This window comes from Equus caballus, chromosome 19 (genome assembly GCF_041296265.1).
Source record: "Equus caballus isolate H_3958 breed thoroughbred chromosome 19, TB-T2T, whole genome shotgun sequence".
Taxonomy (NCBI): Eukaryota; Metazoa; Chordata; class Mammalia; order Perissodactyla; family Equidae; genus Equus; species Equus caballus.
Window position 1 is genome coordinate 31,710,963 of NC_091702.1, and position 27,550 is coordinate 31,738,512.

At 44.7% G+C, this 27,550-nt stretch overlaps 1 protein-coding gene and 1 long non-coding RNA gene across 6 annotated transcripts in view; one reads left to right on the forward strand and one right to left on the reverse strand.

Annotated features, from left to right (window-relative positions):
- The window catches only part of LAMP3 (lysosomal associated membrane protein 3), a 35,306-nt gene extending 12,737 nt beyond the window's left edge, over positions 1-22,569 (reverse strand). For 3 of the 5 annotated variants that reach the window (XR_011429074.1, XR_011429073.1, XR_011429072.1), the window contains exons 1-5: positions 22,252-22,567; positions 15,078-15,835; positions 14,207-14,335; positions 5,193-5,250; positions 1,084-1,254 (exon numbers count right to left, since the gene is read on the reverse strand). Coding sequence is in view for 2 of the 5 variants with exons in the window: in XM_001496283.7 (XP_001496333.1) it covers positions 1,084-1,254; positions 5,193-5,250; positions 14,207-14,335; positions 15,078-15,835; positions 22,252-22,300 (1,165 nt within the window). In the remaining 3 variants the exon portion in view is untranslated. Of the gene's footprint in view, positions 1-1,083; positions 1,255-5,192; positions 5,251-14,206; positions 14,336-15,077; positions 15,836-22,251 lie in introns of all 5 variants that reach the window. The other 2 variants (XM_001496283.7, XM_003363347.5) reach the window with 2 other exon arrangements.
- On the forward strand, positions 4,750-14,997 carry LOC138919132 (uncharacterized). Its single transcript, XR_011429075.1, has 2 exons — positions 4,750-5,041; positions 14,923-14,997. It is a non-coding gene; the product is annotated as an uncharacterized lncRNA (long non-coding RNA).
- Positions 22,570-27,550: the final 4,981 nt, after the last annotated feature.

Genomic DNA, 27,550 nt, shown 5'->3' on the forward strand with positions numbered 1-27,550 from the left:
GGCCATGGGGCCAGCCCCGCAAATTTTAGTATTTAACCTTAGGACTGTGCTAAAGGTCCAAAGCAAAGATAGAGATTGTAAGACTCAGACAAAACTGCAGAAATCAGGGGGTCCAAGGCCAGCAACACTTTAATCCTTCCTTTGTCAACTGCTTTCCGCCAAATATACCAGAAGTTTTCTGCCAGACACATCTTCAACTTTATAATGGAACTCAAACAGAAATCAGATTCACATTATAGCAATTTAATTTACGGCTAAACTTCTAGCTAAGTCTACTTTTGATAAGTGAGAGGTACTCATAGTGTCGTTGAGCGATGGGGAGAGGATGTTCCGGAGCCTGCAGTTCAATTCCTGGTCAGAGGTAGAAATCCTTGCAACGCTGCGCCCTGGGCAGGGAGGACCGGGCTTTTTTGGAAAGTCACCCTGGTCTTCCCTCACCTTCCTCCCAGGACCTGCTTCCCTCTGTGGTGGTTACAACCCAAAGCAGAAGCGGCATGGAAACTAACTATGAGGAAGTACTAGCAGGGTGGGGCAGCTTGTCTTTGAGAAGAGGGGATCCCACAGCGTGTATTTCTGTCTTGAATGACCACATCTTTCTCTTTTCCCTCTGCAAGGGGGAAAGAATCTATCCTGAAATCTTGACTTTTAGACATCACTAGTACTCAGGATCTTTAAAGTGTTCTCCAAATATACCTGAGGTTACCAGTACTCAACAGCTCCTAAGGGGAGTTTGCAGATAATGCTTTCTGACTTTTTGGTTGAGTGTTTGTTGTGTTCGTGTGTGGGGGTGTTTAAATATCAGAGGACATATTTTGGTCAGACAAGGAGAATGTACTCTGCCGTGGGAGAGCAGTGGACATGAGTGAGTTAAGGTGTCTGATTCTGAGGTTGGTATTAACTCATAGAGGAATGGTGGGAGGGAGGGTTGGCCAGAGAAACTTGGCCCTAAAAGCTTTGTGCAATCCTACTCTTCTAGGAAACTCAGTGATCCTTGTCCCTTTGACAGCTTCAAACAAAGACAACGTGAAACTACCCCTGGGTCTCTGAAGTTTATGTCTGTGACAGGATGAACCCTTAACTTACCATTTCCAAAGTTGTCATCTTCGAAATCAAAGGCTTGAAGTTGGACATTCGTTGTTTTCAGGTGAAGCTGGGTTGACAGCTCGAGGCTCTGTTCACTCACACACTTGAAGGAATGCCCAATCACAGTCTCAAACATCACCACAGGACTTTTCATTCCTTGGTAAGTTTTCTCTGAAAACACAAAGGTGAAATAGAAGCATATAAGAATCCTGGCAAATATCCACTGAGTTCCAGCTGTTGCTGGGCAGCCCATGTGCAGTATAATGGCTTTCCTTTAGTCGTGGCTCTCCAGAGTTCTGCCACCTTCTCCCCATGAAAAATCACCGTGGTGCTTGCTGGGGACCTTTCCTGGTGCTCTGTTTGGAGCATATGGGGGCAACCTCACATAAATTGGAAAGTGGTAACATTGAAATGAAAACTTTGGGGAATGTTTTCTTCCATTATTTTAAATCATTGTGGGTAGAGTTGGTGGTGACTTGTGCTAATGCTTGGGGTCTACAGTGAAGTGTCCCAAAAAACTTCAGAAATAAAAGAAGTAAGATTGGTCTCTGAGACAAAATAACATGAACGCTTTTTCTTTTTTGAGGAAGATTAGCCCTGAGTTAACATGTGCTGCCGATCTTCCTCTTTTTGCTAAGGAAGACTGGCCCTGAGCTAACATCCGTGCCCATCTTCCTCTACTTTATATGTGGGACACCTACCACAGCATGGCATGCCAAATGGTGCCATGTCCACACCTGGGATCTGAACCATCGAACCCCGGTCCGCCGAAGCCAACCAGGTACACTTAACCACTGTGCCACCAGGCCGGCCCCCTACATGAACCCTTAATGAATCAGAGCAGAGACATGCAAATTCCCAAGCAGAATATTTTGGTATCACCAGACTGAAAGTATTAGTATAGCAAAAGGAGGGACTAAGTGGATCACTGGAAGGGGTTGTTGCATCCATCCATGGAAACAGAGAGAAGGAAGAGGCCCGTCTTTGCTCCTTGGAGTGCTGCTGGAGAGAGAAAGACCTGCTCGAGGACTCACCCTGTGTGGTGATGGATACACCCCTCACAAGGAGGTATATGCTTCAAGCAGATGGGTTCAACATTTTAATCATACAATTAACTCTATTTGCCCTAATTCCACATTCATAAAGTGCCCTTTTGAGTATACTTTGGCTTCCTGAATGAGAGAAAATTCACTGGCCAGAGGACCACACTGTCTGGTCCCCTTGGCAGTTAGAGTAAGAAATAGTGGCATGAGAAATGAGCAAACTGGCATTCTGATTGTATACATCAGTTTTGTGACCTTGTTTAACATCAGTCTCCTTGAAGAGACAGCTGCTACCTCAGGGTGTGCTGACAGCTCCTGGGGTTGAAGACCAGACCATGGGCCTCAGTGAATTCACCAAAGTTATGCCTCCAAGGAATACCCACGGGCTGTTAGTGAGGGGGCCTGGGAGTCTCCGTCCTTGCCTGTCTCTGTGGCTTGTTTGCCCTCTGAGATAACACTACACGTTGAGGGTCTGCTCACTGTGTGCTGGGCGCTGTGCAAGTATGTTACATGCCCTTTCCTGCTTCGTTCTGATAACAAACAGTCTTTTGAGATACAGCAGTCTGCCCTTATCCGTGGTTTCTCTTTCCATGGTTTCAGTTATCTGCAGTCAGTGGTCTGAAAATATTAAATGGAAAATTCCAGAAATAAACAACTCATAAGTTTTAAATTGGGCACTGTCCTGAGTAGGGTGGTGAGATCTCACATCCTCCTGCTCTATCCCGCTTGGACAAGAATCATCCGTTTGTCCAGCCGCATCCTCGCTGTGTATGCTACCCGCGACCCGTCTGCGAGTCACTTAGCAGCTGGTTATCAGATCCACTGTCACGGTATCGCAGTGCTTGTGTTCAGTCACCCTTACTTTACTTCATAATGGCCCCAAGCACAAAGGTAGTGATGCTGCAATTCGGATATGCCAAAGAGAAGCTGTAAAATGCTTCCTTTAAATGAAAAGGTGAAAGTTCTCGACTTAATAAGGAAAGGAAAAAAATCATATGCTGAGGTTGTTAAGATCTACAGTAACTTTTATTACAGTCTATTGTTATAATTGTTCCATTTTATTATGTTATTGTTGTTAATCTCTTACTGTGCCTAATTTATAAATTAAACTTTATTGTAAGTATGTATGTATAGGGAAAAACATGGTACATATAGTATTTGGCACTTTCTGTGGTTTCAGACATCCACTGGGGGTCTTTGAAAGACTCCCCCTCGGATAAGCAGGGGACTACTGTAGGTACTACTCTCTCCACTTTACAGATGAAGAAACAGAGAGTCAGAGAGTTGAAAACGTTTGCCTAAGATCATACAGCTAGTACGTGGTATTTGGGCTCAAGCAGTCTGACTCCAGACCTTATCTTACCCACTCTGCTATTGGGTCTCCCGCCCATTACCGCAGTATTTACTGTACACTCCTGCATTTGTACATGCAAATGTCCTACATGATGTACTGAATTATCCGTGTACACTACTGTATCATGTGTCACATCCTGGATGGTCTGCTACTAGCACGCCTACTAACATTACAACGGTCATTAACACTGTAGTTACAACTAACTACTGTTACTTATACCACCACCACCATTGACATGAACATGATAACTTCTGTTACTACTACAGCTCCTCTGCCACTGCTGAGCCTTGAGCATTGGGACCTAGAATTGTTTTATCCCCTCCCTCAGCCTCTAAGTTAGTTTCTAACCTAACTTTCCCTCCCCCTGCCTCTTGAGACACTGCTACCCCATTACTAGCTAAAATTTGATCCATTCCTACTGAAAACATTAGCTAATTGATGTTAGCATTGACACCATTTATTCCTCAGCCTCTATGAGGAGACTCGGCTAAGTGAGTTAATGTATATGAAAGTGTCAACTATGACATCTACTCAGATTTAACCAATAATCATTGACAACATCTTCAGTCGAAAGACTTTTGAAAAGGAGAAAACAGACATGAAAACTCTCGGTACAGAACCTGGCATGGAGGAGGTGCTCTGTAACAGTTTGCTGTCTAAGTCTGGGCTTTCCCCAGAAACGTTTGAGGCCTCTGAGAAACTTCTCTGACTTGACTGGGAGTATTACTTTTCTACAAGTGAACATTGCAGGAGTTCTCTCAACTTGCCCCACTATGGGCGAGTCTCCACACAGCAACCAAAGGTAAATCTGATAGATGATTTCCTTACACCAAACCCTCCAATGGCATCCTTTCACACTTAAGAATAAAATCTGGAGCTGACCTTGCCTCGCCCACAGGCCCCGCATGCTCTGGCCTGGCTGCCCCTCAGACCTCACCTGCTGCTTTGCTCACTCTCTCAGGCACACTGGCCCCTGCTGGTCCTTGAACACACTAGTGAGCTCCCTCCTTAGGGCCTGTGCATCTGTTGTTCCTGCCACCTGGAAATAGCTTGCCCAGGCCCAGATGTCCCCAAATGGGGACATCTCTCTGCTCAAGCTTCACCTCTTCAGAGAGGCCTTTGTCCCCTGAGGGCTTCTCTATCACCCTAAAGTACCTATACCTAAAGTATTCCCTGCTTTCCTAAAGCATCTTTCCAGTCCTCCCCACCCCCATATGGCTTGTGTTTGCTCATAGAACTGATCACCGCTGAACAATGTATTATAATTTTATAGAATGTAAAGTTCCCCCTTCTAGAATGTAAGTTCCATGAGGGCAGGGACTATATGTTTGGATAATTATGGATCCCCAGGGCCCACTAAAGGGCTTGGCAGCTAGCAGGCACTCGCTCCATTTTCACAGAACAAATGCATGCTTCCAAGGGTGTAGAACAAACTGTAGCATCAATAGCAAATCTGTGGAGCAGTCACTAACTCTCTATTGTTGCTGATCGTAATCTCCGACCTCATGTTGTCCAACCTCCTTCATGAGCAGATGAGCAAAAGGAAGCACACAAAGATACAGTAAGTTCCCTCAAAGTTATGTTGCTGGGTACTCTCTCAGTCTGTTTCTCAAAAGTAGCGTCAAAGATTAGCAAATTCAATGGGATAAAAAATGACCAGAACCAGAAACACGGTGTTATTGCTGGGGGAACAGCCTTCTCCAGCTCCTTACCTGGATTTGAGACGGTCAAATAGGCGCCCACTTCACTGATATAATATGAGTTTTCATCCTGCAAAATAGCAGTGTGTTAACATTCGGGCTGTCTCTGTTTTTATGTTTATGATCCTGGCTTACAAACGTTGTTTGGGCAGGATTCCAGCTATTAAATCCTTGATAAGGAGGCTTGGGAGTGTGTTGGTATGAAACCATAATTGTGTTTGAAAATTTCAAGAAAAGTAAATATAACACACAATAAATGAATAATGAGTAATGGCTTGCCCCTGGCCTAAGATTCCTCTACTTCATGCCTATTGCTAGAGCCTGGCATTCAAATTCCACTGGTACAATTTGAGTCCCCTCAGTTGGGCCAAGTTTCCCCCTGTTAAAATGCAAATACATTTGGAAGATGGAGAAGTTGGAGGGGCATATATTAAGCTTTTACTAGTAGTTAGTATGTTAGGGAAGGGGTTCAAACTGAGACCACTCATCCCTGACACTACCATGGGTGGGCTTCCCGGGGTCCATAAACCCTCTGGGGAAAATAATGCGTGCAAAATCGTGTATGCATTTTCTTGGGTAGGATATCAATTACTCTAAACAGGTTAATGGGTTCATGTCTCCAAAATAGTTAGATGGGGCCACCATGAGGGATTCTGGGAGGAAATGGTTTTCCCTGAGATCACCGGGTGTTCTGGAGAAGATGACCCAGGTGGCTGTGTCCAGATATATAAAACAACACTCCACATTTTATCCAGAGATTGTCCTTTTGGAAAAACAAAACAAATAAACAGACCAGAAAATAGCCACATAACCTCCTATATCCCGAGAGACTCAGGGTATGAAACATTAAAAAGAATTGAATCAAGATATGAAAGGGTACGTTGAAAAAGGAGTTTTTATCTTTAAAGAAGGTGTTTACAGTGTTACTGATTTTAAACGTTCATTAGAAAACTATCCACAGGTAAGAAGTGCGAAAACTGGTAGAGCAACCAAAATCAGAGTCTGAAATTGAATTACTTTTAGAAGTTTCAAACCTAGTCATTCAAGAAATTTACCAGTAATGATCTCGACCACATTCTAGTCTATTTGCATATTACTTGTGGATAAAATGATGAGTCCTTACACAATATAAGGAAATACAAACTGTTTTAGTAAGGTCACTGCTATTGATACAGTGAACTCCAGATCCTACAATTGATGGAGCAGCACCTACCATGTCCCAGCTTCTCATCATGTGCCAGGCACTGAAGCAGGCACTTCTATGCCGTGTCTTACCTAATCCTCACAGCAGCATGAGAGGAACTGGAGGCTCAGTGACCCACCCCAGGTTCCAGCCCTAACAGGTGGCCGAGGAAGCTATAACTCCAAGCTACCTGACTCTGAGTCTCACCGTTAACCTCTCTTTCATATCCGCTCCAGGCCAGGTATTGCTCTAGATCCTGGCACAAGAATAAGACCTGCCTCCCTCCTTAGAGATGCTCAGTCTCAAGTCTCAAGATAAGTTGAATGATGTTCTTGGCCCATCCGTTTGTTTTAGAGAGAAACATCTATGACCCAGGCCCTTCTTGGGTTGCTCTCACATGCCATTTGTTCAGGTTATTCTTTCCTTGAGGTTCATTTTAGCTTAAGAGGTACCTGGATTTCAGGGCCCACAGTCACTGTTACAAGACCTCTGCCGCGTCCTAAGGGCAGAGAAGATCCACTGAAGGGTTTTAAGCAGGGCAGTGACAGGAGCACGGCTTTGTTTTTGCCAATCGCTTGGGCTGCAGTGTGAGACTGATTTAAGGAGCAGCAGGAGAGCAGTGATGAGGCCAGCTCAGAGCCCCATGGGAGACCTCCTGCGGCATCTCCTTGCTCAATCCTTAAGGAAAGTGTGCTTTGTATTTCTATACGGGTTTCCCAGTTCTCCAAGTGCATGCTTTCACCCACATTGCCTCCTTGGATCCTCAAAACAAGCCCCTGGGACGGAATAAATATTATCAGCCCATTTTATGGGTGAGAACAGAGAGGCTCGGAGGAGTTCATCATCTACCTCTGATTCACACTGTTGGTAAGTGAGACAAAGCAAGATCTTCTCTACAAGATCCTGCCGTACATTTTCCTCCACAGGACATGTGGATATGGAGCAAAAAATTCATTGTGCAGGAGCTTTCTTTCACATTCCCTGACATGCTGTTGCCTGTACGTAGCCATCTATAGGAAGCAGGACCAGCTATATAATTTGTGAGCCTAGCACAAAATGAAAATGCAAGATCTCTTATTAAAAAATCGTTAAGAATTTCAAGAGGTGACAGCAAAGCATTAAACCTGGCATGAGCCCTTCTGACACACAGATCGCCTGTTAAGCCAGCCATGATAGGAAGGGCCTTTCCTGCTCCATGAGGATTGGTGCTCCATAGGGCTAATGCCAAAATGAGGCCTTCCAAAGCAGACGGCCGCGCACTCACATTCACCGAGAGTTCATCTTGCTGATGTCACAGCACAGGGCCTGTGTCCAGGTTTTCTTCTGTTTTGACTGAGCCAAAATTAGCCAAATGCTGACTGGGACTGAGGTGATGCTTATCTTATGGTACAGGAAAAGCATGTGTTAAGTGAATTACCGTTAAAAAAAAAAAAGAGCAGGGGGATGTTTAGTTTCCTTGAGATTCCAAGTTTTAGATAATTTATGCTGCTGATGTGAAGTGAGTCTTATTTAGACAACTGTGCCCACTTTTTTTCTATAGCATTGTGGTGTTACAGGATGTTCTTAAAGGAAGGAAATTATCTTTTATCTAAACCAGAGCAAAGCACTTTTTTAGGCTTGGAAATTCAGAATCTGGTACAATTTGAATGGGAATAGGACTGAAGTTTATTCCATATGAAAGGTTGGCAAGTTTTTTCTGTAAAGAGCCAGATGGTAAATATTTTGGGCTTTCTGGTTCTCTGTAGCAGCCACTCAAGTCTGACACTGTAGCACAAAAGCAGCCATAGACAACACGTACACAAATGAGTGTGGCCACATTCCAAAAACACTTCATTTATGGACACTGAATTTGTATTTCATATGATTTTTTTTTCTTTTTGTTTTTTGAGGAAGATTAGCCCTGAGCTAACTACTGCCAATCCTCCTCGTTTTGCTGAGGAAGACTGGCCCTAAGCTAACATCCATGCCCATCTTCCTCTACTTCATACATGGGACGCCTACCACAACATGGCTTTTGCCAAGCAGTGCCATGTCCGCAACCGGGATCTGAACCGGCGAACCCCGGGCCGCCCAGAAGCAGAACGTGTGAACTTTAATCTCTGCGCACCAGGCTGGCCCCTCATATGATTTTCACGTGTCACAAAATATTCCTTTTTCTTTCCAACCATTTAAGACCATAAAAGCCAGTCTTAGCTTAGGGACTGTACACTTTTTGGTGGCAGGCTGCATTTGGTCTGGGGGCCATAGCTTGTTGGCTCGTGGTCCACATCATCAAAGAAAAACAAGGCTGCTGAACAAATTAGAAGGTTATGAAATGTTAAAAAGAGAGTGGTTAACCTCCTATTTGGGAGAACAAATTGTTGCTAAGAATTTTTTAAGACTATTTAAAAAATATCTCTTTTTCCCATGTTAGCCTAGTTTGAGTTGTCAAATCTTTGGGAACATTTCTAAAATTTAATTTTTTTATTTGTTCAGTAAAAGAATGGGAATTATAACGACAAGACTTACTTCCTGGGTTGATGTGAGGATTAAATGAAGGAATCCATGTAAAAAACTTATCAGAGTCTTTACTCAAATTAACTAGTGTTATTAACAGCAGTAATAATCAATTAGATTGTCTCTTCCCAGTAAACCTCTCTCATTGAGCTCAAGTGATAATTTTTACCTATTTCTTACAGCTTAGATCTACTACAAAGAGAAAGAAAGAAAGAGCAAGCAAGTGAACTAAGCTTAGGTTGATTGATTAAAGAACCTATTGATTACAGAACCCGAGCTAAAACCTCAGCTCTGGGGGATGGGAGCTGGGTGGATACAGAGGAGAGGATTTGGGGTGGGGGGTGGTGTTGGGAGCTTCAGGCAGGTGTCAGATCCAACCCAAAGCCCAGGGTAAATGACATGCCGCACGGTATGCAGTTTATAATGTCTGCTTTCTCCTTTGACACCCAAGTAGATCATTCTCTGCCAGATGTTTTCTCATTTGGGGTTTGGGTTGGAGACTGACAAATGTCTCCCATGCCAGATTCTTGAAGACAAAGTAAAAATCCTTTCTGTACCCATCAGCATTCACAAAAGGGGGCCAAGGACTCCTAACAGCCGAATATGGCACTTTAGCACTCACAGAATGTCTATTTGAAGGGACTACTTGCAACAGTGCCAACTCACTCTTCAACCAATGGGATGCTGACACAGTGGCTCCTCACTGCCCGTATCTAAAGAGAGCTCCACAATATCTCATCAAAGAGATCCTAATTCCTCAAGGAACCTTAACATCCTTCTTTGCAAGGATGGGGTCCAGCATAAGACAGCCAATCAAGCTTGCCCAGGAAGGCAGCATACCAATGACCGCGAGGCCCAGGGTCCTCTCCTTGATTTCTGCAATTGTATTGTGGCAATTTCATAGTCACAGATGTTTAGGATGTGGATTCTGTCTTCAACATCAATCAGGCCTGTTTTGCTCAGCATTGTTGTGACTACATCAAGAAACCTTTGCTCTAGACACAGCAAAAGGAAGCCAAAGAGGCTGTTTTTTAGAGCTGCTGGGCTACTTCTTGGCAACTTGGCCCAGAGTTCTCTGTGAAATTTAGATTCACTCCATTATTGGTTCATTTCTTTGTCAAACATTTGCTAAAGATCTATTACATACAAAGTCAGGGCTGGGCACTAGAAAGACATGTGAATAAGTCATTGACTTGCCTTCAAGATGGCAAAATGTGTGACAGGTGCATTAAAGGAGGCTCAGGAAACCAAGAGAAGAAAATCTCTTGGTTTTACCCGGGGTAGAGATGGGGTTGGGAAAGGGGAGACTTCATAGGGAGAAGATAATTGAGCCATCTTAAAGGATGAATGCAAAAGGGGGCTTAGGGGTGGGACGGGCATTCCAGGCAGAGGGAGAACAGGGCAGGAAATGGTACAGCCCACGTGGGACATTCTAAATAGCGCCCTCTGAGGATGTTTGCATTTGAATTCTAACAGCTCTCAGGAATCTATAAGCTAAGAGGGCTCCAAAGGCCCCTGAAAGGCCTGGGGAAGCACCAGGTGGGTGGGCAGCATTGGATTGCCACACTCGGCTGGCTGATACACTGCCTGGCCCTGCTGCCTCTTCCCTTGGGTGACTGATTCCTCCCACGTCCCGGAGCCAGGGCTGGGGGCCTTGAGCTGCCCCGCCAACCAGGTGGAGGAGAAAGCGATAGTGTGGAGCACACAAAAATAAACTCTACACAAAGGGGCAGAAAGACGGTTTTAAAACTAACTATCCAAGCAGGAAGGAAGTTGTGGGGAGTGGGGGGAAGAAAGGTATATTTATCCTGCACCTGAAGGGGCTGAACGACTTTCAGCAAGCCACCTTAATCAAATGAGATGCTGATGTGGGAAGGTTTTCAGTTCTTGAAAAGATAAAACTGAGAGAAATGAGAAGGGAACCCACCTCTCCTAATCCCACCATGAGCCAGACCCCCTGCTCAGCACTCTCACAGATGCCAGCCCAGATCACCCTCACAGCAGCCCAATCAAAGAGGTGCTGGTTGGCTCCATCCTACAGAAGAGGAAACTGAGGCTCAGTGAGAGAGCTAGCAACTTGTCCAATATCAAGTGACAGTTTAGAAGGCAGATTTTTCTTTACGTTTCTATCACTGGCAGTGTTTCAATTTTTAAAATTACAAATTATTCTACATGATTTGAAAGCTGGAACTACAGCCTCTCTGACTTTTGTTTTCTCCTGTAATGTCTAGCTCAGTGATGGGGACAAAGTAGGTGCTCAGTAAATTCTTATTGATAAATTGGTTGATAAATCAGCATCCGGCTATCTTTCTACAACTTGGCTCTCAATTATAACATTTATTATGTTATAACTAATGTAAACTCCTATTTTCCAAGGAGCTCTTTTTCTTTAGAGCAGTGGTTCTCAAACAGGGGTGGTTTTGCCCCCCAGGGGACATTTGGTAATGTCTGGGGACGTTTGGTAATGTCTGGAGACATTTGGGGTTGTCACAACTGGGGTTGGATGTTGCTACTGGCATCAAATAGGTAGAGGCCAGGAATACTGTTCAACATTCCACAAGCACAGGAGGGCGTCCATCACAGAGACTTATCTGGCTCCAAATGTTAATACTGCTGCTGTTGAGAAACGCTGGTCTAGACGGTGGTGACAATTAAAAAGTGGCTGACGGAATTGCTGAGCCCATTTCTCTTGTGGAAGAATCTAGATGGCTTTCCTGCCATCTAGACAGTCCACCGGGGTCCACAGGCCAAAGTGGACCCACAGGTATGTTTTGCTTGTCCAGCATAGTGTTCAAATTTTTAAAAAATGTGTTGCCAACGCTAAAAAATCACGTGCTTTTTAAAAAAGATCTGGATTTCTGCCTTCTCTTGAACAATCAGAAGATCTGGCAACACGGGTCTCCCATTATCACCAGACAGAGGGGATATGTAAAAGGTTTAGCAAATGGCACAGTAGGGCAGTAGCCACTCAGAATGGACACCCAACCATCCAGAATGAGTGCCCACCATAAAAGACAGGGACAGTCCTGGGGCTAGATGCCAGCCCAGCCACTGGCACCGCGAGCCAGAGCTGAGGACTGGCTGCCCCCTGTGGGGAAGACGGGCAGTCCCTACCCCTGCCTTTGTCTCTTCACCACTGAGGCTTGCCACTTCTCATCTCACATTTACTCTAACATTTTGCTTATGCAGATTTAATGGAAAAATGTAGTCTTCATCAAAAGTGGGAGAATGAAAAATAAGGACTACCCATTTCAAGGAAGAAGAAATTTTTCCTAGCCTACTTCCCTCATTAAGTTCTATGCTTAGCCCCTGTAATCTTTGAATTTGTGGCCACCGTTTGGGCTTAACCAAGTTCTCTTTCAAAATGCAGAAATTTCCCAGAAGGACTAAGGCTGGTGGGAACTTTGACCTTCTCTGAGCCTGAAAGCAGAGTTCCTCTTCACATGGCTAAGGTGGTAGCTTCTCGGGGAATGGGTGCCGGGGGAATGGAATGAATAAAGTGAACTTGGCTGGCGAGACTCAGGAAGAGCAGCTACTGCAATGCTTGGGGTTCTGGATTGCGAGTGGCTCACCTTGCTCCTTCCTGAAGTGGATGGAGGGAGGGAGACCTTGCTGGTCCTTCTAACTCTATCTGGGCACTCATTTCCTGCCCACACGTCTGGAGGCACAGAGGACTTCCAGAAAGGCAGGGATTCTATACCTGGGTGGAGTCTGATCAAACAGAGCCCAGCCTGATTCTGGGAAGGCAGGGATGGGGGCCTCAGGAGGTAGAAGAAAGGAGCAAAGAGAGACCTGGACAGGAGCCAAAGAAACTCCTGCTTGCCGTTCTGCCTCAGGCCTGGCAGCAGTGGCCATTGTGTGCCACAGACAAATGCTGGGGGTTCCGATGCCTTCCTTTAGGCAGTTACTCACACAGGCAGTCGTCTGGGTGGAATCAAGCCCTGAACGGAGGCATAAATGCTTCTCTCTCTATCCTCTGCCATTTGCTGAAGTGACTTTTAAAAACTTCCTGACACCTTTACAGTGTAACCTCTGTTGTCCAGGAATGGAGCACTTACTCTGCCCTGAATGTTCTTCTCGTGTGAGGGGTTATGTTTTCCCCATTTGATACTGAAAGGAAACCACTGATTTCTCAAGGGCATCTCTACCTTAAGGAGAAAAGTAGGCACGAGGAAGATAAAGCCTTTGAGATCAAGTTAATAATAACAACAACAACTATGATAACAACCCCCTCTTTATTGAACACTGTCACGTACCAAGCACAGTGCTAGATGGTTTACAGAGACCATTTCTAATTCTCCCAAGGGTCCTACTAAGTAGGTGTAATTATTTCCATTTGCTAGATTAGGAAACATGCCCCAACTAGTCCAAGATCACCAAGCTAGTAAGTATTACGGCTGAGAGTCAATCTTGATTGGTCTGACCCCAAAGTCTATGCTCATTCCCTTCCAAGAGCTGCTAACCAAGATCCCCTCTAACTTCAGAGGTCACATTAGACAGGTGAGTCCCAGCTGCAAGGGGCCTCCTCTCTGGCTCTTACTTGGCCTATTGGAAAGACACTTTGGGACAAGCAGGGACAAGTCTCTCCTTTGAGAGTGGGATGACCAGTATTGTACCCCCAAGACATTTACCCATTTCGGTCACTGTAATCATAGCTACTGGCTGTTGCACAACTACTTTCCATGTACTGGACACCGCTCTCTACAGAGGTGATCTTTAATACCTTTCTCCCATTTTTTAAATGATAAAATAAAGCTCAAACAGGTTAAGCTGCCTGCCTGATGTCACAAGGAGAACAAGTGAGGATCAAACTTGCAGCCAAGACTCTCTGACCGCACATTTGTGCTCTTTCCATGCTACTGCGCTGTCTACCCCCTTCCAGAAGATGGTCTGGAAAACCCAATACCTGGTTAGTCCCTAAATTTTGCCTGCCGTGGTTGGAAAGACCCATTGTGACATCTGATTTTGGTTTTAGAATAATCCTGTTTGTTTGTGCCACTGGGAATTTCTATGGGTCCGTTTATCTGTACAACTTCCTCCTTGGATGCTTTGCAAAGGGCACCTGTGGCCAGGCTCCCCAAGGCCAAATCTCCTCTAAGAGGCCTCGAAGCCCTTCTTGGGCTGCACAAAGGAGGTCGAAGGAGGAAGAAGGCAAACATGAGATGTCGACACTTCCCTCCTCTCCATCTCCATGCCCCTCGTTCTTATCAGAGAATACCTCAAAAGGCTCTCAGATCTATTTCCCCTGGAACTTCAAGTGAAGTGGGGGATTGCACCACTAGGCCACAGGGTGAGGGAAGGGAAAGCGATGCCAGAGCCAGCTAGTAGGAAGGAGCTCAGTGCTTACCTTGGTAAATGTGAGATTCACAAATCCGCCCCAGAAATTCAAGAGAAGGTTGGATTTTCGGGAGCCACAGATCCCTGAGACTTGAGTTGTGTTGGGGTCGATGTTGAAGTATCCCTGAGGTGGAGAAGCCTAAACCAAAAAAAGACAGATCAGGTCAATGAGATGTAGACGAAAACTGTAGCTAGGGAACCAGAAGCACAGGCCAGGACGTGAGCCGGAAACTCAAGGCTCGTGGGTATTCACTTGAGAATTTCTAAGTCCTTGGAAGACAACTCTCATTTCCAAACTGTTAGATTCAAAACACTTTTTAACATGGAGTTCTCTCACAGAGAAGAATTTCTGGATAATTCCTGATAGGTATATTCCTGATAAACTGCATGGAATTTAATTTTTGTTAAAGGAAATAGGTTGAAAGGTACTACAAAGAATCTTAGCCACCCGTCCCCCCTCCCCCCAACTTCTTGTTAATCTGGATTTTTCACATTAATGGCACAGCTGGCTGGAACCATGGAGACCATCTAATACAAATTTCTCATTTCCCAGGAAAGTTGCTGAGGCTTGAAAGTCATCCGGAGGGGTAGGGCCAGGTTGGGGTCCATACTGGACACACCCCAACACTCTGCCTGCTAAAAGTGATGGATGCGCATATTTAAAATTTTGGCGTGTTTTCCAAACAGTCACCCTTGGTTTCTCTTTTTATATGTCTTCTAAAACAGATTCACCTTTTAATGGAGCACATTGGAGAAAGAGGAGCTCACAGCTATTCATTTCATTAAAAGACAGAAGATGCAGAGGAGTGTTCATTCTTGGCAAGGCAAACTCCACTCAGAATTTTTGAAGATAGCGTTACAGTCCTATGGTCCCAACTTACCGACTTTGTGTCTTGAACTGTCAGCTGTATCCCCATCTCTGCTTTGATGCACAGCTTGCTTCCATTTAGAATTTGGTACATTCCAGTCTTGGCTGACGAGGGCTGAGGTGCGAGGGTGGGCCCAGGAGCCGTGGTGGTAGGTGAGGCCGTTTGGGTGGTATTGCATGTGCCTGTGGTTGGTCCTGGGGTGTGGGTGGAGTGAGCGGGATTCTGGCTGGTTGTGCTGTTGTGTGGTGAGGTGGACAAAGTTGCTGGAAGGGTGGTCTGGTTACTGAGTTGGGTGGTTTTCCCAGTTGTGTGGCTGACAGTCGATGACCTGGTTCCAGTTGTATAGGCTGATGAGGTGGTGGTGATGGTGGTGGGCGGTGAACCGGGACCTGCACTGGGGCCGATTGTAGCCTCAGTGACTGGAGTGGTGGTGTGTGTGTTGTCGGGTGTAGCCAGAGTTGTGAGTAGGGTGTTGGTTATTGGGCTGGTGGACAGGGTGCTGTTTGTAGTTACCAGGGAAGTTGCTGCTGCAGTTTTTATTGTCGTGTGTGTGACTGGGGTCTCAGGGTTGACGGTTGTGGCAGCTGTTTGAGAGGTGACCTGACCATCCATTGATCTTGTTGCCAAAGTTTTGTGAGGCACTTGGTTAGTTGGTTGCGAGAGGGAAGGTTGCGCTCTGGTCTGTATGGTTGCCGCTGTGGTCGGTTGAGAATAGTCTGTGATTTCTGGAAACACATTCGCTCTGACGTGACTGCCATAATACAAAATCACTGCAAATTAGGAAACAAAAGCATTAACAAATAAGTAATAGCTCACATGAGCGAGGGAGAGAGTCCCTCTCCCGCTTCCATTTTAATGGTTCGTCATTAAAAATTAACATGCATATTTTTAGATTTGGGAGAAATTTACAAGAATATAACAATGAAGTAAAGATTACCCAAGATTCTACCGCGAGGCCACAGTTTTAATGTGTTGGTTGCTCTCATGTTTTTTACAGGCTTGTGATCCTATGGCAGATACCCTTCTGCATGCAGCCCCTTTGACTGTGTGGGGTGTGTGGTACTAACACCCCAAAGTGATCATGCTCAGCGAGCTATCTAAGTGTCGATGCCTCTTCATTCCCCATCTTCAAATGTGACTCCAGAGAGTGTCCCTAGGTAGAGAGTGTTCCTGGGTGGGGTGCCGCTGTGATGACCTGATAGAGCTGGGGCTGCAGGAACAATGGTGAGAAAGATTTACGCAGAGTTGTACCGTTTGCATAGAATCATATAATCCCAGGTCCAAAGTGGGCCTTAAAGATCATCTAGTCCAAACCCTAATCTGATGTGTGAATTGTACCTATGGATATTTGCCACATGTTCATCCAATCTATGCATAATTACCTCCAATCATGAGAGATTCATTTCCCTTCCATGTTTTAATCTTGCCACCAGTTTTTCTAAATATTGTATAGACCAGTTCCAGTCATTTCTTTACTTCACATTTTGAATGGCCCAGCCTTTCTCAACTAAGAAAGAAAATTAAGCTGTAACTGCTTGGATACCTCTGGTAGGCTGTCCTTTATGGTTTGGCTTACATGTCAGCTCCTCAGAGAGTCCTCCCTTCCTCCTAACATAAAATAGCTCCCACCCCCATGATTGTCCATCGCAGTGTTGTATTCATTGCCTTCACTGCACTAGTCACAACTTGTAATTATATGAGGGGATGGTTTTCAAACATTTAATAATAAGCTTGGCCAGACAGTGTGTACCAGCAGAATATCAGTCCTGATTATAAAATTGTTTATTGGCTTATATTCACTGTACGTCTCTCCCACAACATTAAAAGCAACCTCCAGGTGGGAACTGCGTGTATTTTTTGCACCACCAGTGCCAGTGCATAGAAAGTGCTCGGTGGGTGTGGGGTGGAAGAATAAATAACTGAATGCGTAAGTGAGGATAAGAGTGTTGTAGACCTTCTAGGATTGTGGTAAGCCTCAAACAAGTTGGTTTAAGTGAAAGTCTTCCTGGACCATTAAGCATACCCACAGCGTGTGTTACTGTCACAGGTTCTCTCCTGGGCCATCCCTTAAGGGCAAAGTCCTCTGGCTTTTTTCCAACCAGAATAGGCCTATCCTTGTCTCCTTCCAGGCATGTGGCAAGCCAGAAAATTGGACAAAGTGCAAATGATGTTCCTTAAGTGTTTACGGTCAGGCACACAGAGAGATGGCTCTGCCTGTTCTGTGCAGTGGTTTCACTGTATTTACGCTCATTGGAGCTGTAGCTTCTTGTGCTGGGCAGTGACCTGGGTGAACATGGGGGAGAAGGGATGGGAGCTCACTCTATGCTGGTGTTTGTAGAGTCCTGAAGTTCACATCTCATCGAAATCATCCATAAACTCCGGTACTATCTCCCTCTTCCATTCAATACATTTCTAAGTGGTTACTATTCCTAGAATAACAACACTAAAAATTCCAAGTTACTAGACACTTACTACGGCAGGCCTCAAGTCAAGGGTCATCTTTTACCAACTCCTCTCAAAAACCCTCTGATGGGTACTGTCTTTATCCATCTTTCAGATGAGGACACTCAGATTTAGTAAATTCCATCAACTTGACCACAATCACAGCACTAATAAATTTTGGAGCTGAGACTTGAGCCCCTGCCTGGACCAAAGCCTGCCCTTGGATTTGGGGATGGGTGGGGATGGGTGCCTCACTGGGAGGAATGGTGAGAGAAGAAACAGCAGCAGAGGAGAAAAGAGTAGGCGCCCTTCCAGTGACCTCAATTCACCAAACCCTCATAATGGAGGTCCTTGGTGAGGCTTTCAAAGGCTCATGTACTAAAATAGTGATTATTTTCTCAAAGGAAAGTTCTAACTTTAAACCCAGTGGTAACACTTAGGAATTATTTCTGCACAGCTGGCTTGCCAAATGGGGGGAAGTGGTAGTTCACATAGCCTTGGATAACTTTCAAAAAGACTTATTATTAATGACATTAAGTTACTGGAGACTATCATTAAAGAGTCTTTTTTGTATCTAAAATGTTTATTTGGATAAGTGAAATGTATCATACTTGAGAGTCGTGGATTTTATGGGCTGGAGGTTGACTTTGTAAGTCTTTGTAAAATCACTATGTGTGGAACCTTATGGCCACATTATAGAGCATGGAGCAAGATTTTTCCTTTCAGGATTGTTATGAAGGTTGACAGTTGTTGGAGATTTATTTTCATAATTCATTTGGGCTCAACCTGAGGGGCTGTTTCCTCGGTCAGGAATCCAACAGGAACCCCATTCAGTTCATACTATTACTATGGAGAAAGAAAATTCACTCTCAGATGTGGTTTCTAGGAATATCCTGTAGTAAAAAGCAAAGGTTGCTGCCGGGAACTCTCAGAGACTGGACATCACTTGCTTTTTGCTCTCTTGGGGACATCATTAGGTCCTTGACAAAATCCCACTGTGTACAGCTCGTGCTCATGAGTTAAAGCAAATCGTCTCAACTGAGTAGAATTTCCTCAACTGAGTAACACATCTGTAAAAGGAGGTTCCTTCCTAATAATGTGATTAGAACACCTCTCTCAGTAGTGATGAAGGAACTCAAAGAAGGGGAAAAAAGCACAGTGGTCACTCACGAATGCACAGCATCCCAAACAGGACAAGAAGACTCATGGTGCCCCGTCAAGGTGTGCTTGGTGTGTAGGCAGTATTTGAGGAGTGGCTGGAGGTGATGGCAGTTATGGCGTCTTGATATGGTACATGACTTTGTAGTGGACAGGCTGGGCTGGCAGGTGGCTGGACCAAAAGTGACCAAAAGTTGGTCAGAGTGTGTTACAGACTGAACCAGTCTGGGAAATACTGTTCAAACCTTCTTCTCCTTCCCCTCTCTTGCCCTCCCCTCCTCTCTCCATCTCCCTGTGGGAGTGTAGGGTATAAAAGGGGGTCAGGTGATTAGATGGAAAACTGACCGGGTTAGGTGTGCTGTGCATTGTAATATGCCCCATAAAGTTCATGTGTTAGGTACTAAATGGAAATAATACCCCGAGAAATACTCTGTTTTACAAAATCTATACATATGACCACACATATATGACCAATCTTTGTAAAAATTGGGTCACAGTTTTTAAATGGGACCTCTGGCCCCATACAGGTTTAGTCAAGCTCACAGGTCTGTCTGAAACCCACAAAGAAGGCAGTGTGTAGAAGCAAGGGTAGGATATAGCTCAGACTCTGTCTCGACCCTCCTTCTCAAAAGAACACAGCCCTGGAGTCTGCATGCTGACTTGTCAAGTCCCCACCGCTGCACCCCAGCATCTCCTCTCCAGGATTCAGGAGACTGAGCAAACAAGTACCTCAGGGCCCTGGCCCATTGCTTGAAGTCTGCTCGATGGTGAGCTGCAGGAAGAGGTGTGAGAAGGTTTTGGTTCCCCGATAACCCACAGGTGGAACTGAGAGATGACTCGTGGGCCAGGCCCTGGGAAAGTCAGTGACAATACTGGGCTTTTCTAGGTATTTCCCTACGGTCGGTCCCTCCCAGATAGCCTCTGCCTGGTTCCCTGCCACACTCAAGTTAGCAGATATGTGGGAGCCTCCTCTGAGCCAAGCTCCAGGCCAGGCACTTGGGGTAGTTCTTGGTTCTCAGAGGCTCAAAGCCTTGTGAGGCAGATACAAAAAGGGACCACACTCTTCAAGTGGACAAGTGTTATCATGGTGGCAGGCCCCAAGTTCTATGGGGTGGGGTGGGAATCCAACACAAGGAGAAATTCTTCCAGGCAGCAGGAAGAGGGTGTGCAAAGGCACGGAGGCTCTGGAGAACAGCAAGGGGGTCGTGATGGAACATAAGGAGGGTGTGGGGAACGGGAGGTGAGCTGGGGGCCCAGCAGGGAGCAGGAGTGGCAGGTCTTGGAGGCTATACTTTGCCTGCAGAGCTCTAAGGATCACAGCTGGGGGGGGTAAATGGAGCCCCGTGGCCACATCCAGGGGCAGGGAACTGAGGCTAGCCTCCGAGCACTTTCTCTGGCACCTCCCTGGGCAGCAGAAGCAGCCCAGCTGGGTGCAGCAGGAAGACCGTTTTTAGACGTGTGGGGTGGCAGGGGTGGGCCCTTAGCAAGATTCTGCTCACAGTTTCACAGCCTAACCTTAGACCTTTTAGCAAAAAGATGTAAATCCTACCTCTGTTAGTTTCCTGTGGGACTTGAGATTCAAAGAGAACCCTTGAACAGAAGGGGTTCTAGCCCTGCGGCAGAGACTACTGGCTGACTACCCCCAAATCCAGTCTCTCCTTTTTCCTTGATAACAGAATCATGAGTTCAAGCAGAGCACTTGCTGCCTGGAATAAAGAACCCTAGGTCCAAGCCTCCCTTCCAGCTAGGTGGGAACGTGTGACTGAGTTTGAGTCAAGGCGATAGAAGTGGGAGGGTTATGTGGGCCTTCGGGGAAGGCTGCATGAAGGGACCTCCATCACCTACATGGCCTCTCTATTGCCTTTCCACTTTCCTCCTGTAACCAGCTTGCCACTTGTATATGATGGTTGGAGCTCAGCAGACACCTAGAACCATGAGGAGACCTTGCAGGTGGAAGTCACTCATAGGATGGTGGGTCCACATCACGAGCCCCCACATCAGACCTGGTCTTGGACTTGTTCTCACTTGAGAGACAAACAAACATTTCTCTTGTTTAATTCATTATTATCTGGGGGCTTGTCCCTTACGTGCAGCTGAACCTAGACTTAGATACAAACTTAAATCCCGTCATTTTATAGGGGAGGAATCTGGAGCCAGAGCAGCAAAGACTAAATGGCTAATTTACCTAGAAGCTGTTTCTCTCCTAGCCAATGGCTAATAGTTTTTGCTTCGATTCAGCAAGTATGTCTTGAACCGCTGCATGCAGGGCCGTGCAGCACAGGAGTGCAGAGCACAGACCTTGACGCTGGACTTCCTGCATGTAAATCTCAGGGCTGCCACTTGCTAGCTGAGTGATCATGAGCAATTCCTTCACCTGCCTCAGTACTTTCATCTGGAAAATGAAACCTTTTCCAGCACCTTCACATGCTTCATTCACTCAGTTCACCTCTGAGAATTTGCTGCCCAGAGAGGAAAGGGCAACATGGGCATTTTCTCTCCACCTGCCCTTGCATTGATGGAGCGCTCGTTGCGTTCCTGAATCCGCCAGACATCTATCAGCCATTGAACTGGCGCTCACACCCAGGTCCCTGAAGGTTGTTGCTAGAAGGAGATCTGCTTTTTTATTAGCTTGCCCTGCTAAATGTAATGAGGACTTCCCCTTTAGCCTCCAAAAGAATGTGAAACTCTAATTCTGAAAGTGTGGCACAAGGAAAAACAACTTAGATTGGGACAACTCGCCTGACCCTTCACCCAACTTTCATGACAATTCATGTTACAATCAAGTGCCACTGTGTCCCCCATTTTAGCATGTGAGCAGGGCCGTGTGGACAGAGCCAGTTCCCTCACATTTTCAATTCAGTGGTTCTAGAAAGAATTGCGAATTAACCAGCAAACTTGACAACAGCACACAAGAGCCCTCAATGTCCTAGGGAGAAAATGTTCTTGGTGAAAGCAGCGGGTAGGAACATGAAATAATCATTAAAAGCTCAGTTTCCCAGACAACCTCTCTGATCTGAAGTATAATGGTAATTAAAAAAAAAAAAAAATCTTTGACACCCTGTCTTACACCTTTCTGAAATGGCACAATTTGTTACACCACATCTCATTCATCTTCACGATTCAGTTTATGTAATATACATATAGCATTTCTGTTTGAGAAAAAACAGGAAAAGCAAGACACGATGTGCTTTTCCTGGACAATGTAGCAAGAATCCATTTCTAAGCCCTGATTCAGTTCTCCATCTCTTAAATCTAAGTGATTTCTACAAACTCTCCCTGATAAGGTGCCCAGAACCCAATTGGGAACCAGAGACAGTGTCACTGTCTTCTGGGGTTGACAGCTACTCTACCTGACTCATGGAAAACAAGTCCAAACTGTTAAAACCCTTGGAAAAAAATGAAGATGTGCTCCACATGTGTGCAGTAGTAAGCAGGAGATGCTCCCAAGCCAAGTGCCCACAGGAGCTGCAGCTACTACAGCTGCTTCAGTCTGTCCTGACCCACCTTGGGCAGTACGCTAGAATGCATTAAATTTAATAGGACCAGACATGGCAGAGTCACCATGGAAATCATGTGCATCACTCACCAGCCAGGGACACGAAGAGCACCACCACTGCAGAGAGCTGCCAGGCCATGGCTGGGGAGCCAGGGAGGGAGAGCCACTGCCTCGACACTCGGCACAGCTGCGTCTTCCGAATGGCACGCGGCTAGTTCCAGGGCAGGCTCTGAGAACAAAGAAGATGCCTCCCTTTGGCCCTCGTTCACTTGTGGCAAAGAAACTGAAATAAGTTACATAATGAGAAGTGGCTGAAGGCCCTCCCAAGTGGTGCACTGAGCTGGGAGGGAAACCGCAAGTGGCCCTTGTGCGACAGCAGACACTTTCATCTCTGCCTGTAGAGTTTGTGAGGGGCAGGGATGGGGGATGGGAGGTAAAGGGCATCTGAGATCACTTCTGCACAAGAGGTGGTGGATCTGGGGCAGCGCCAGCTTCCTTCTCTCATAAGTTGGGTCTCCATTTTCCTCTAAGATCGTGAGCACATTTCTGTAAACCTAGACAGTCTTTTCAGCCAGGAGAAGACCAGTCCCTCAGGCAGAAGGGTGACCAGGAGTCTTCAAACTCGGTAGCTGGAGCACTGTCTGTCTCTGTGCATATCCACAGAAAGTCTGAGGTGGACGCCCAAGGTCACGTCACCGGGGCCTCACCTGAGGACCTCACTTTGTGAGGATGGGAGGAGCGTGAGCTGGGAGTCAGGGAGATCTGGGTTTGAATCTGGCCCTGCCAACTCATCAGCTGTAACCATGAGTTGCCTAACCTCTTGAGTAACCTCTCTGAGCCTCAGTTTCTTCTGCTGCGTCATGGGGATAATAATGCGTACTCCCAGGTGATTTTACAAACCAAAAACTTCTGGACATAAAAAATACTCAATATCTTTGAAAGGCAATCTGTTCAGGTCTTATCTCCTTCCTTTATTAATTAGACAAGACAATGACAGTCAATCTTTTAGGACTCACAGGTATTTACATTTACATTTAGGCAGTATATTAGGATACCCTCCTAATTATGGGGTTTAGGGCTTTCAGCTGAGTCTCAAATCATTTCCTGAAAAACAACTTTGGCTACAACTATTTTATCTTACTATGTTGCTCTTAACACTCTAATCAAGCAAACTTACCAAAGTGACTAGTGTGTTGCCAAATTTAATTTTTATGGTGGAAGGAGATTGACTTGTGCCAGTCAACTTAATTTCAGCAACTACCTGCCTAACATTCTGGTCTTTGAGTCAATTTATTCAATAGGCAATAATTAAGTAGATGCTATGTGCCAGACACGCTTCTTATTCTATTTAAGCCCCACAGCCACTCTATGTGTCACTTGTTATTATTGCTGTCCCATTTCACAGATGGGGAAACTGAACACAGAGAGGGCAAATGATTTGCCTAGAGTCACTTAGGTAAATTAAGAAGCTGGGCTATGAATCCAGTCTGGCTCGAGAGTCTAAGATCGGGTTTTTTGGTGAGGAAGATTGGCCCTGAGCTAACATCTGTTGTCAATCTTCCTCTTTTTGCTTGAGGAAGATTGACCCTGAGCTAACATGTGTGGCAATCTTCCCCTATTTTATGTGGGATGCCACGACAGTGTGGTTTGGTGAGTGGTGCTAGGAGGTCTGTGCCGGGAATCTGAACCCATGAATCCTGGGCTGCCAAAACAGAGCATGAGAGCTTAACCACTTCGCCACCAGGCGGGCCTGTGTCTAGGATTTTAAGCACTATGCTGTACTACCACTGAAGAGGTGTTCTTGACTAGAATACAATATATCCTTTCAGGTTGCTCACTGCCTGGTTGAGAAAAAACTTTTGTTGATATACAATAATAGCCAGAGAGTGACTAACCAATTGCTTTCTGATTAGAGCCACACTAGATGAGGAAAGGAATAGTGAGAGATGACTTTATGGTGGTTGGACCTTGGAGAGACTTTGAAGGTCATAGAGGATCTAGACAGTTGGAGAATAGCAGGGATAATAATAATAATAATAATTCCCATATAAGGAATCCCTACTATACGCCTGACACTGTGTAATGCATATAGCGTGTCTACAGGCAGATTTTTTAAAATCCCTGTTTTACTATGTGGAAACTGAACCCCTCAACATCACACAACAGGCTAAGATTTGCATCATGGCCTGTCTGGCCCTGAAGCCTGTACGCCTTCTGCTGGACCACAGGGAGTAAAATCTCTTGGGTGGTGATGAGCCTGACTGGAGGGTACTGGAGAGTAGTAGGGACTACAGTTGAAAAATCAAGTTAGTGCCATCTTGGAGAGGCCGAAAAAGCCAGACAGAGGAGTCTAGCCTCGACCCAAGAGGATATGGAGTCCCCTGAAGGGCCCCATGAAGGAAAAAGTTATATATGGAAGCAGGAGTTAGCCTGACACGTGGTAAGAGTCCTGTGACTTTGAAGGAGAAAGCTCATCCCTTGATCCAGGCAGCATTTACTGGAGGATGCCTGAAACCAATCTCCTGAGCAGGTGCTTAGAGGATCAGAGTCTTGAGGTTGTTTTTCAGGACTCCTGCCTTTGACTAGAGTAGAGATGCCAGAGCTGGGTGTTTCAGAGGCAGCCAGAACATTTAAGCACTCTTTCAGATGCATCCCACAAGTTTTGGTATGCTGTGCTTTCATTATCATTCATCCCAAATTATTTTCTAATTTCTATCGTGATTTCTTCTTCGACCCATTGGTTATCTAGGAGTTTGTGGTTTAACTTCCACATATTTCTGAATTGCCCAAATTTCCTTCTGTTATTGATTTCTAATTTCATTCCCTTATGGTTGGAGAACATACTCATGATTCAGTTCTTTCAAATTTATTGAGATTTGTTTTATGGCCTAACATATAATCGATCCTGGAGAATGTTGTATATGCATTTGAGAAGAATGTGCTCTTGTTTGGATGGAATGTTCCACAGATGTCTGTTAGTTCTAGTTAGTCTACAGTGTCATTCAAGAATATTTCATGATTGGTCTTTTGTCTAGCTGTTTTATCCATTATTGAAAGTGGGGTATTGAAGATTCCAATTATCGTTGTTGTATTGTCTATTTCTCCCTTCAATTCTGTCAATTTTTTTTTTAAAGATTTTATTTTTTACTTTTTCTCCCCAAAGCCCCCCAGTACATAGTTGTATATTCTTTGTTGTGGGTCCTTCTAGTTGTGGCATGTGGGACGCTGCCTCAGCGTGGTTTAATGAGCAGTGCCATGTCTGCACCCAGGATTCGAACCAACGAAACACTGGGCCGCCTGCAGCGGAGCGCGCGAACTTAACCACTCGGCCACGGGGCCAGCCCCAATTCTGTCAATTTTTGCTTCATGTATTTTGGGGCTCCGTTCTTAGGCTCCTATGTGTCAATGATTTTTTTTATTTTTGATGGAATGACCCTTTTATCACTATAAAATGTCTTTCTTCATCTTTGGTGAGTTTTTGTTTTAAATCTATTTTGTCTAATATTACTATAGCTACTCCAGCTCTCATTTGGTTACTCTGCTCATGGTATAGCTTTTTCCACCTTTTACTCTCAACTATTTGTGTCTTTGAATCTAAAGTGTGTGTCTTATAGACAGCACATAGTGCGATCATTGTTTTTGTACTAATTTTCCCAATATCTGCATTTTAATTGGAATGTTTAACTCATTTATACTTAACATAACTACTGTTCAGGTAAGATTTATGTCTGCCATTTTGCTCCTTGTTTCTATATGTCTTTTTTTTCCCCTCTGTTTCTCCATTTATTGTCTTCTTAGGTGTTAAATAGACATTTTCTGGGTACAATTTTACTTTCCTTGTCCTTCCATTTACTTTTTTTTTTCTTTTTCTCCCCAAAGCCCCCTGGTACATAGTTGTATATTCTTTGTTGTGGATCCTTCTAGTTGTGGCACGTGGGACGCTGCCTCAGCGTGGCCTGATGAGCAGTGCCATGTCCGCGCCCAGGATTCGAACCAATGAAACACTGGGCCGCCTGCAGCGGAGAGCAGAACTTAACCACTTGGCCACGGGGCCAGCCCTACCTTTTAAAAAAACAAAAACAAAAACAAAAACAAAAACAAGTTATTTTCTTAGTGGTTGCCCTGAAGATTACAGTTAACATCTCAGCCTATAACAATCTAGATTAATACCACCTTAATTTCAATAGTATATAAAAAATGTTTCTATATAGCTCCATTGCCTCCCCCCACTTTTTGCTGTGGTCGTCATACAAATAACATCTTTATGCACCCATCTTCACAGGTTTACATGGGTTTATAATGATTGCTTTATGCAGCTGTCTTTTACATCATATAAAAGAAAAAAGAGTTATAAACAATGTTATAGACTGAAAGTTTGTGTTCTCTCAAAATTCATATACTGAAGTCCTAATGTGGTAGTATTTGAAGGTGGGGCCTTTGGGAGGTACTTAGGCCATGAGGATGAGGCCCCCATGATGGGATTAGTGTCCACGTAAGAAGAGGAAGACAGCTAGCCCTCTCTCTGCTCTTCACCATGTGAAGAAGATACAGCGAAAAAACAGCCGTCTATAATCCCGGAAGCAGGTCCTCATCAGAACCTGACCACGCTGGCACCCTGATCTCAGACTTCCAGCCTCCAGAACTGTGAGAAAGAAATTTCTGTTGTTAAAGCCACCCAGTTTATAGTAATTTGTTATGGCAGTCAGAGCTAACACAAACAAAAAATATATTTATAATCTCTTTCATATTTACTGTGTAGTTACGTTCACTGGTGTTCTTTATTTCTTCATGTGGATTCCAGTTACTGTCTAGCAACCTTTCATTTCTACCCAAAAGACTCCTTTTAATATTTCATGTCGGGCAGTTTGGCTAGTGATAAATTATCTCAGTTTTTGTTTATCTGGAATATCTTAATTTCTCCCTCAGTTTTGAAGGATAGTTTTATGGATACAGAATTCTTGGTTAACAGTCTTTTTTTTTTTTAAGCACTTTAAATATACCATCTTATTGCCTTCTAGCCTCAGTGATCTCTGATGAGAAATCTATTAATCTTATTAAGAATTGCATATGGTTTTAGATATGGATCAAAGTTCATTGCTTTACATGTAGATACCTGATTGTTCCAGCACCAATTATTGAAAAGATTATCCTTTCTTCACTGTAGTCCTTTTGTATCTTTGTTGAATATCAGTTGTCCACATATATATGTGTCTATTCTCTTCCACTGATACAATTTTTTATATTTATGTCAAGATCAAATTGCTTTGATTACTGTAGCTTTATAATAAACCGTGAAATCAGGTATTGTTAGCCTTCTAACTTTGTTCTTCTTTAACATTCTTTTGGCTTCCCCCTTCTTGCTCCGTTTCTCTCTTTCTATGATCTCACT